Genomic DNA, 11811 nt, shown 5'->3' on the forward strand with positions numbered 1-11811 from the left:
ATTAAAGTACTCATTTAATATCGATACTTTCAAAAAGTACTCGATACCAAATTAATACTTTATAAATATCTATATTTAATATCGATAATTTAGTATCGATGCACCCACCACTAGTGCACTCTTGGCTACATGTATACTAACATACTGACTCCATGACAGTAGAAAAAGGTTTTAAAATGTGTGCTTGATACACAAAAACTATTACACATTAAAATAACATCTGATTCAGTTTGAAACTTGGGATTTATTCAAAGAGCAACCTGTACATACGAGTATCAGTGAAATCTGAACACTATAAGGAAATAAGGGAAAAGATTTATACACTGTTTAGAGCTTCTGTGAGGTACATTCACTTACAGGTGATTTCAGCCTCTTCCTATTCTCTGCTGATTTGGTCTCTCATGTAAATGGGGCCATCTCATCCTGGTGTGTTTAAGCAGCCAAACTATGACTCTACGTGAATCTTTGCCATGAAAAATGTAAATTAAAGAAATTTGGCTGAACCTCCCCTTTCAATGTCCATCCAGGGGAAGCAGATTTGGGTATTATAAAGAAAACAGTCTTGTTTATCCTAATTCTGTAGGATTTGATGGTTACGTAGACACACTGGAGTCAATTTCAGTGTTTACCAGTAAAAAAAGAAAAAAAAAAAAGACACATGAACTTAAAAGCAAGGATAGAAATGGCTAAATACTTTACATGCAAACAAAAAAAGAAAGAAAATCTAGACAATCACTTGGATTGACTGCAGTATGAAGAAACATCAATAATGCTGGTGTTTCCTTCATTTCTAAAGAATGATAATAAAAAAACAGGGGGTGTACCACAAAGTGAGGTCAGAAGGCAAGCCTGGTCTAATGGGCCTTCTCTCAGAGTTGTCTGTCACCAAGCTCGCTCTCTTCAGACCCAAGTAGATCACCACTGTAACTTTCTCTAGAGTAATAGCCTGACTGGTAACAGTATGTCTAGAGTTACAGCTTAAAATTTGTTTTAAAGTGCTGTAGCTCTGACATAAGAAAATTCTTCAGTGGTGGAATCATTTTAAAAAATGTTACTATGCACTTTTTGAGTGATAAAGTTGTTTGTAATGGTACAGAGGAAAACTATGCATTTGTGTTCACGCAGTTAATTCTAGCAAATCGCCCTGACAGCTTAAGGAGGGTCCAGCATCTTAAGAAACAAGCGTTATAATGTTTATTAATATTTGGAAAAGTTTGCTTGACACAGACTGTTTAACAGAAAAAAAAACAATAGAACTGAATAGTCTTAAGATATCATCCACAGACTGTGGCCTCTATTACACGATCATGTTTCCAATAACTTCAGTAAACTTATTCGACTTTAACAAACCCAAATATTCATGTTTTTATGGTATTAAAGCTGTCCGACCTAATTATAGCGCCTGTTTATACTGCTGGAATCAATATTGTTTAAGAGTAGTGCTGAGGGAAGATTTTACATCAGAAACAAACAAGAAACACTGAAAGTTTGTTGGAAAGCAAAAATCATTAACAGATCAAAACAGTCTTCTGCAATGTCTCTCTTCTAAAGTGCTGAATGAAACTCAAATTGCCCCCTTTATTTAATGCACACACAACCTGAACAAAGTTCAGCTTCATCATGCACAATACCTCTAACTAGAGCTATAAGCAATGTAGCAGAAACCCTGGGTATACTGAGCTCACTTTGTAGTACACTCCTCTGGATTACATGGGTTGGAACCTACTCCTCATATCATGTAATGGAATTAGGCTCAGACCAAGGGGTGATGTTTCACTTTATATACACTAAAAAAATAAAGGAAAGTATTTACACAATGAGAAAACCAGTCTTCAACAAAAGGTGGGTTTTGTAAATGAATAAGATGTTTCCTGTCTTCCTCATAATGGCAATAAATGTTACATGTTTTCAGTGGGCTTTCAGCCAGAGTCATCCCTTGACTCCTCCATTTCTCTTAATCTTAAGATTCGTATCATGTGTTCAAGTCGTGTGGAGCCCCGATAGATCCACTCTTTTTTCTGGCTTTCCTGCAAAGTGACAAAAAAAATCCAATCAATAACAAAAAAAAACAGAGAAAATATTCAAGGAAATCCATCGTAGTGTTTTTTTTTAAAGTAGTGCCAAATGATACTGACCACAAAAAGGACCTGCATCAAGCTGGAGTCGATCTCCACCACATCACACCTCTGCTGGGCTCCTTCTAATTCGACTGCGATGTTCTGTCCCGCCTTGTACAGAGTTAAATGTGGGTACGGCCAGTCCCTCAGGTACCGGGTCATAAAGGACTTGTGTGGACCAGCTGGAAGGTCATCTAAAGCGTTTTCCACTTTCAGTAAAAACAAAGAAATAGTCTGTCAGTCTTCTCATATCTGGCATCACATTTCTTTATTGAGAGACACTTCAAAACACATTAGATGTCCACAAAACACAATGTGTGTTTGCAGTTTGCATTTAGTGTCTTAACATGTTTGTACTATATGCTATTCCTTTGCAGGTTTGCACTGGAAAATTAATTAGATGGCTAAGAGAAATTAGAGCTAGTTGGCCAGCAATTAGAATTAGGGCTATTCTATTGAGTGCATTTAGTAAACACTACTCTCCGCTATGCACTGCACAAAAGTTAAATGTTGAACAGTTTTCTACAAAGAAATAAAGTATGTAATAAATGATGTACAAAGTTAGTCTTTAGCATGGATTTGTGATAGAGATATTGTGAAATGTTCACTCCTTGCTATGCAGTATAATAAGCACCATCAGATTTGTATACAGTGCATCCAGAAGGTTTTCACAGCACTTCACTTTTTACACATTGTTATGTTACATGTGTATTCCTTTATGGATTAAATTCATATCTACCGCAAAATTCCACACATAAGACTCCTTAATGACGATGTGAAAAGTTTGTTTGAAACTTTTCCAAATTCATTAAAAAGAAAAAACAAAACAACATGTACTTAAGTATTTACAGCCTTTGCTCAATATTTTGTTGAAGCACCTTGAGCAGCAATTACAGCCTCAAGTCTTTTTAAGTATGATGCTACAAACTTGGCACTCCTACGTTTGGGCAGTTTCTTCCATTCTTCTTTGCAGAACCTCTCATGCTCCACCAGGATGGATGGAGAGCGTCGGCGCACAGCCATTTTCAGATCTCTCCAGAGATGTTCAATCAGGTTCAAGTCTGAGCTCTGGCTGGGCCACTCGAGGGCATTCACAGAATTGTCCTGAAGCCACTCCTTTGTTATTTTGGCTGTGTACTTAGGGGTCATTGTCCCATTGGAGGATGTAACTTCGCCCCAGTCCAAAGCCCAGAGCCCTCTGGAGCAGGTTATAATCAAGGATGTCTCTGTACATTGCTGCATTCGTCTTTCCCTCAACCCTGACTAGTCTCCCAGGTCATACTGCTGAAAAACATCTCCACGGCATGATGCTGCCACCACCATGCTTCATCGCAAGGATGGTATAAGCCAGGTGATAAGTGGTACCTGGTTTCCTCCAGACATTGCACTTGGTTTTCAGGCTAAAGAGTTCAATCTTGTTTCATCAGACCAGAGAATTCCTTTCTCATGGTCTAAGAGTCCTTCAGGTACCATTTGTCAAACTCCAGGTGAGCTGTCATGTGGCTTCTGTCTGGCCACTCTACCATACAGGCCTGATTGGTGGGTTCCTCTCTCTCCACCGATCAACACTGGAGCTCTGTCAGACTGACCATCGGGTTCTTGGTAACCTCCATGACTAAGGCCCTCTACCCTGATCGCTCAGACTGGCCATGCAGTCAGCTCTAGGAAGAGTCCAGGTGGTTCCAAACTTCTTCCATTTACGGACGATGGAGGCCAATGTGCTCATTGGGATGTCCAATGCTGCAGACATTGTTCTATAGCCCTGCCCAGATCTTTGCCTCAATTAAATCCTTTCTCGGAGGTCTATGGACAATTCATTGACTTCATGGCTTGGTTTGTGCTGACATGTACTGTCAACTATGGGACGTTATATAGTGTGTGCCTTTCCAAATCATGTCCAATTAACTGAATTTACCACAGGCGGACTCAAGCGATCAAGTTGTAGAAACAACGGAAGGATGATCAGTGGAAACAGGATACACCTGAGCTGAATGCCATGGCAAAGGCTGTCAACGCTTATGAAAATATGATTTTTTTAGAAGATATATATATAAATATTTCAAAAAAACATTTTTCACTTTGTCATTATGGGGTATTGTGTGTGGAATTCTGAGGTAAAACAATAAATGTAGTCAATTTTGGAATAAGGCTGTAATGTGGAAAAAGTGAAGCACTGTGAATACTTAAGGGTTGCACTTAAGCAACAGCTAGTGTAGCATATACACTACTACTGCACACCACAAATATTAGTTAAGATATAAATCTGAACTTCTCCTTTTTACTTAATATATAACAATGAGAGTTTTTATTAAAGGAGAGCCCAATAATAGGGGTGTTTCAAATAAAGACTTGGTTTTCTGTATAGATGGGATAACCAAATGCCCAGAGCATTGAGAATCAAGATGAACTCAAACACAACAGCTAAACTTACATGGTCTGCACACAAGGTGTAGTAAAGGTAGACCGACATAGATGGGCACGTGATCATCAGTAAACACCAGGAACCTGGAAAGTTGAAACATAGAATAGAGTAATAATCATTAAAATGAACCTGCTACCACAAATACTCTTTTCCAACCATTACCTCTGGAAATACCCCAGAAACAATTTCCTTAATGGTATGGGATTTACAATATTATTATTATAATGCTGCACAACTGAAACCTTTAGTTTATTTGTGTGCGTCTAACTGTGAGCCCAAATGGAAATCACAGGAAATTACCAATACAGACCTTATCACAGCCCAAGGTATCACAGCCCTCTCTTACAACACCTCAAATGGAAAACTACAGAGATTTTAGGACCTAAGAGAGGCATTCAGACTAGAAAAACTGGATTTCTACAGAAACCTGCAATAAGGGACGTCTTCATTAAAAAATTCCAAAACACATTAAATGAACATAACATCATTTTAGCAGTCTCAAAGCCCTATGCAAAGGGATTACATAAAAAGTTGATCACAAGGTTGTACTCAAAGGCCTCAAAGGTTCATTCTACATTAAACACAAATGGGAGAAAGAATCTAGCATGCAGGTAACAGAGGGAGATTAGTTGGAGAAGTGTGAGACTCAGGCAGCCGCTGCAAACTCCAGGTCATTGAGGGAATTTGGCTGGAAGAACCTTGTGTACTTTTTTAATCACTCCAAAGATGACTGCAGTACAAACAGGCCTACAGAGCCAAGGCTTTTGTTGGAGACTATGTGGAACCTCCCTTGCCAATAATTTTCATATATACTGGCAATGTCCAAAAATGGAACTATACTGGCAGGGGGTCATAACCAGCGTTGGGCAATTTACTGAAAAATAATAAATAGTTACAGTTACTAGTTACTGCTTGCAAAAAGTAACTGAGTTAGTAACTGAGTTACTGCTTTGTAAAAGTAAATAGTTACTTTGAAAAGTAACTCAGGCGTTACTTTTTTTACTTCAACTCTCACTGTAGCCTACACATCACATTCATGTGTGTTGTTGTGGTCATGTGAGATGAAATAACTATTTTCATATAACATTTTAGCCATTATCATTATGTTGTAAAGTGGTGAAACAACAGAACTCAATAGAAATGTTTCTCAACTTCTGACACTACTAGAGCATTTGCACACTGTTTAGAAAGCCTAAAACAGCTGTACTCTATTGACAGAGTACAGATTAAATCCCAGCTGCTCTCTAAATTTCTCTCTGCATCACAGGCCTCTCTCATCTTATGTTTTATCTTTCTCATTATTTTTCTGAAGGCAGTGGACACTCCATCTTATATCAGCATGTCTTTAACAACATACCTTGCTATTGGTTCATTAGTGCTACCTTGGTGACACACTCTGCAGCTGGCAGGGATTTAAAATCCAGCCGTGGTTGCTTACATGAAGTGATTCCTCCCTGCTTGTCTGCCGGGCTAACATGAGCTGTACCTGGATTAGTGGTGTTTGTAGTATCCAGCTCTCTGGAAACTAGCTTAGCTGTTGCGTGTGTTTAACTCAGTACTTTGTAAGGTTGGAATAACTGTTCTTGGCGCTGGGAAAGTTTACTTCCCCTGTTCTTTTTCATCCTTTATCCCAAGGAGGGAAAGGTAATGCTGGTGTTTCCAAGACAGAGAGCTCATGCTCGAGTGCTCAGCCATGATGTGCGTGCACGCTTCAGTGCCTGTGTTTGTTTGTGTGTGTCCGCAGAGGCTCTGTCACAGGATGCTGATGTGCTTACGTCCTGTCACGTCGTCCGCCAAACCGGATGTTTTCTAACCTTCATCAACGAGTTGTCGGCTGTAAAAGTAATGAGTAATGTGGGACTTTAATTCCCTGTAGTTGTAACGGCGTTAATGATTTTAAAAAAGAAACGCGTTACACTGCTAGTAACCATAAAAAGTAATGGAGTTACTGTAATGTGATACTTCTAACACTGGTCATAACACAGATTCATAAGATAATGGGGTGGAGCTAGACTAACGATTTCTCACACTATTCCTTAGTAAAAAACCTGAGGCTGTTCCACATAAAGATAAATACTCATTAAAAACTATTTTGGCAAGCAGCAGGAAAGCTATCACCTGCAAGTGGTTGCAGGTTGATCCTCCAACATCAGCTCAGTGGCTGGAGACAATAGATGAAATATATAATGTCTGGAAAGACTTACTTTCATTGTAAGGCTTGAGTTGGAAAAGTTTATAGCACTTTGGAAAAAATGGATATGTATAAACAACACTGAGAAAATACGACCATGTACTCCAGAATGTATGGAAAAGAACTGGGATTGTTATTGTAACACCCATGACAATTTTGGGTTCTCTGTTAAAAAAAAATAAAAATAAAAAAAGTTTTTAAAAATCTGTTTGTTATAACATGTAGTGATGGATGCTAATTTAAAAGCACACCTTAATCGGTTCCGTCTGCTGGGAAGTTCTGCCAAAATGGCAGTCTGGAACCGGGACTTGCTATCGGGACAATTGACCACCACACGAGCCCCGACATACAGCTCCTCCAGCTTCGGTGGGTTGTTGAAGGCGATGTGATGACCAGACACAAGACTTTTCCCCTTTTCTTCAAAATTCACTTTGTACTTCACTCGCCCGTCCTCTTCTGAAATTTAAAAAAAGGGAACATTTTACTGTTTAAATACACCAAAAGATGGGAATCAGAGCATGGACTTGAGGGGCTTTTAACCCTGCTGGTGTTACAGTTTTTGTTGTGTATTAATTTCCTCACCTCTTGTTAATATCTCCACTATTTCCCCCCGTTGCCATCGCATCTGCTTCTTCCGTGCCAGGACAGTCATGCCAACTGTGAGCTCTACTTCAGGTAAAGCTGGTCTGACATTTCTGGTTTCATCAGGGGAAAGAGCAAAAGCTGTTGATATGATGATAGGGGATGCTTCTGGCACTGTGGGAAAGACAGACCAAGGAGAGAAAAATATGAGCATCCTTTCATTTACAAATGTGGAGTAGGTCAAAGTGTTTTTCTCAAACTAAAGAGCAATGTTTTATAACCCAATCAGGGAAACCCAGACACATTTGTGGAATTACCATTGTTAGCTCTTTGTTGTGTGACTGTTGCTTTTGTTGAATTATTTGCGTGTTGTCCATTTTTCACTTTGCTCTTTGGCCTCGGGTTATCAGAGCTGCTTGAATCATTTCCTGGCTCCCATTGCACATCGGACTCAGAGCTGCTGAGTGATTCATCTTCACTGTAGAACTGTGGAGGCGTTGGTGGTCGCAGGGCACTGATCTTATAGTCGGGGAGTCTGGTCAAGACCACCACTGGTTTCTTTACAAATCCTGGAGTGTCAGAAAGGTCCTCCCATTGTCTTTTCTTGCAGAGAGTTTCATTTGATGAAGGAGAAGTCTCACATGACACATTTTCTGTAAATAAATACTGGATTAGTTGTGGTTTGCAATTAATAATAACTAATTATGGCAGACAGAAAACTGCAATGATAGATGGATAACATAGGCTATGTCAGATGTAATCAAATGCAACCACTGTGTTACATATTGTTTGATTACTTTTCAAAGCAAAACAAACACAAACAGCTAGTTTAAGTATATTTAAGCATATGTCTGGGTTGTTTTATCTTTCATATATTGAAATATACCAAATAATGTGAAGTTTTGAGTGTTTCTATTGAGTTAAGGTCATAATTATCAGTGTCAGAGTATATCAACAGATTTTTTAAAACAGCATATTATTTTGTTAGTTTGCTGAAAATAATCTACTTTTTGGAAAGTTATGTTTCAAACTTAGATTTAAAAAAAAAAATAACTGCTGTTTATTTTACAGTTAAGACAAAAACAAGCCTACCACCTTCTTTAAGTCCTCCTCTGACGTCAGTAATTCGTATCTCCATCTCCCCCTCCTCCATGACCTCTGCAACAAAAAGAAAAAAAAAGTTTTATATAAAGTTATGAACTCAAGCAAATATTTCACAATTTAAACTTCATGTAAACATATTACAGAGACAGCAAGCTATATATATTATAATAATAATATGACTTGTAAGTCAAATTATAGGATCCAGCATCTTCAGGAAATATGATGTTGTTCTTTTCTAACAAAAACAATGAGTCTCCCTGTGGCATTATGTATGAGATGCAATTATAAACAGACAAGATACTTAAGTTTTAACATCTCAATAAATGGTTTAATAATTTCCTGTTTTAGAAATTATTTCAACAATGATATCCCAAGTTTTGGACCATTTTTGGCCATAAAAGTAGCGTGAATACATCCATTTAATTGAGCAAAGAAATATCTGCAATTTAACTGTTTTACATTTAACAGACAGAGCAACTACTTGCACAATCGTTAAGCCTTTCGTTGATGAAAACAGAGTTATTTAGAGCCTCCATGGAAGGAAATTTGAGATTACCTGTCTCTAGTTCTGTGTCTTGGTCAACAGAGAAGCGACGTTAATAGGCGTCTTCCAGCCCTCAAACACTCTTGCCTATCTGCTCTAACTACGGTACCAAAGGCGCATCATGGCGCCAGTTAGCATGGTCACCTAATGAACCACAACACCCGCATAAAGACAGGGATGCCGACAATGCTAACGGAGGGAAACAAGCTCTCTTGCATTTTAGCTACAATGGGAGCATAAATGTTGAAACGACTTCTCCAGATAAATGAATAGGAAACATTTTCACTCATTAACCGTTTTAAACATTTGTCTCGATTAGCAAAACCCGTCTTTTCAACGGAAGAATGCTCGCGAGGCATCAACACGAACAAGCGGACAGATAGCGTATTTATGATATTTAATTTGAAACTTGCGAAACTAAATCATTTATTAACTTAAACATTGCGGTACTTACCTGTTATGTGTATGTTATCCGTTTGAAAAGCAGACGTTTGACCGCACAACTAAGTTGTTGTTTTTAGGGTACGTCGTGTAATTGGCAGATGAAGCTAATGCAACTAGCCGAAATAGCAACAAGGTAGCTAATAGCGAAACAGAACAATTCCAGACGATTAAAGTTTGACCGTGGTCTTGGTTTTTCGTTTGGTTAAAAATATAATGCAAACAGTGTGCAATTATATAACTGGCTAACAATGATTTTCAGCCAAACTAGCGTCAGCTACAGCCACCATTTTAGTATTATATCCCTCCTTCTTCATCTTCCTCTTTCCTGTGAGGGTTGTGGCGGTTTGCAAAGGAGCTTATTTGCTCATTACCGCCGCTTGCTGAGCGGGAGTGATATGAAGTCTGGAGAAAATACGTCAGTTAACTCTGTTCTTGTTGACTGTGTTTGTGTGTTTGTCCATATTTCCTAACCTTTCTGGTTTTTTTTTGTTTGTTTTTTTTGCTGCTTAAACGTTTGTTTCAGTCCCTGTCTTTTCCTTTTCCCTACACTGTAATGAGCCGAGTCCAGTCACATGTTTGCATTGGCCATTATGTGAATTGTGTATTGCATTACTCCTTTTATTTTTCATTTAACAGCCCATCAGAAGCTTTTAGCCACCTACCTTTTGAAACATGATTTATCAAAGAGGTTTCACTCTAAATCCAAATGGCTTTGTCGGAGATGAATAGCAATTCAAAACATCTCCTCTGACCTTTATAGGGCCTATGAAAAGTATTCACCCCTCACATGTTTTACCCTTTCACTGACTTTATAAACCAGTCTTGGTCAATATAATTAGGCTTTTTTGATGAAAAAAACTCTGTAATGTCAAAGTGAGAACAGATGTCTGCAAAGTCATGTAACTTAAACAATATACAAGCTAAAACAAGTGACAGCAAAAATTTTCTCCCCCTCCAAGTCAGTATTCAGTAGCTGGATGATCCTATATTTTGCCGCATTCATTGACCCTTCTACCTTTACGAACCTTCCTGGGCCAGTTGCAGACAAGTATCCCCACAGCCTGATGCTGCCACCACCATGCTTCACAGTGGGGATATTGTGTTTGTGTTGATGTACAGTTTGTGTTGTCTGATGGCCAAAAAGCAACATTCTGGTCTCATAAGACCAATAAACTTTTTTTTCCACTTCACCATGGAGTGTTCCACATGCCTTTTGGTGAACTCTAGTCAAGACTTAATGAGTTTTCATTAACAGTAGCTTTCTCTTTGCCACTTTGATGATGGATTTGACAGAGCTTTGAGGGATGTTAAGTTCCTTGGACATTTTTGGATCCATTTTATGTCTGCAGTTTGTTGATATTTTCTCAAAAATGAAGATAACAAAAGTAGAGGAGAATAAAAACCATGATCTGATAAATTGCCAGGAGGAGAACTTCTGATGAAAATAAAATGAACACTGAAAAATAATTTTAAGAACATATAAAGATACTGTTGCACACAATAACCAAGTCAATGTCATTTAAAAAGTGTTTATTTAACAAGAGCATGATCTTGGTTTAAAATCATAATAGTCAAACTGTAACAACTTTCATGTGACGTGCAAAAGAACAAGTTGAGTGCTCCGTCTGAGCACCACAGTCCCAATGTTTCCTCTCATGAAGAGGATCTTTAAGATCTCTCATCACTTAAGCTCTGCAGTATCGTGTCCCTTTGAGAAATATTTCATATAGCTCGCTAAATGCATCCTGAGAGTGTAATGTTGACTGTTTGTTACAAAGTGGTCTTATATGATGTGGACTTCATTTCCATTTCAGACTGCATGATGTAAAATATGAGTGTTTATAAAGTGATGAGAGTGTGTCCTCTTTGTCAGGTGATCTGCTCCTCCTGGTAGGTGGAGGTAGAGATGGAGCCATAAGGATCCACCACAGTCTGAGCGCACCGCACCACCGTCACCAGCAGGAAAAAACAAAGGAGGAAGAGGAAGAAGAGAGCAAAGCCCAGATCCACATCCACCTCAAACTGTACCACAGGGTGAGAAGTCTGATCCATAAGGACTATAGAGGAGTGCTGATCCTGCTTAAACTGTTTTTTCCTCCTTTCCAGTTCAGCAGCAGTTCTTCAAAGTTGAGACAGGCGTGTGCTCTTGAGATGATGATACCTTGATGGCAGAAATTGAGAAGATGAAGTTATGGAAAGCCTCTTAGGACACATAAAAGCAAAGAAAAGTTAACATGATTTTCACTGACTGGTCAAATGAGGTGAAAAAATATATCTGTGACAATATTTTGGTAAGTTTGCATGGTTGGCTCTACCAGTTAGGATGAGTCTCAAATCTTCATGGTGTGACCAAACAATGACACAACTTAGCTTGTTTACACTGCAGAGTTTTGTGTGGACCTTTGTC

The 11811-nt window shown here is 38.6% G+C and overlaps 1 protein-coding gene across 1 annotated transcript; it reads right to left on the minus strand.

Annotated features, from left to right (window-relative positions):
- Positions 1-224: 224 nt before the first annotated feature.
- On the minus strand, positions 225-9737 carry LOC121524281 (histone-lysine N-methyltransferase SETDB1-B-like). The gene is made up of 8 exons (XM_041809599.1): positions 9415-9737; positions 8408-8470; positions 7630-7965; positions 7313-7486; positions 6982-7186; positions 4549-4622; positions 2136-2326; positions 225-2027 (listed from the first exon to the last, which is right to left on the minus strand). The coding sequence occupies exons 2-8, from the start codon at positions 8463-8465 to the stop codon at positions 1920-1922; spliced, it is 1146 nt and encodes a 381-aa protein (XP_041665533.1). The 5' UTR covers positions 8466-8470; positions 9415-9737; the 3' UTR covers positions 225-1919.
- Between the last annotated feature and the right edge of the window lie 2074 nt (positions 9738-11811).

This window comes from Cheilinus undulatus, linkage group 16 (assembly GCF_018320785.1).
Source record: "Cheilinus undulatus linkage group 16, ASM1832078v1, whole genome shotgun sequence".
Lineage (NCBI taxonomy): Eukaryota > Metazoa > Chordata > Actinopteri > Labriformes > Labridae > Cheilinus > Cheilinus undulatus.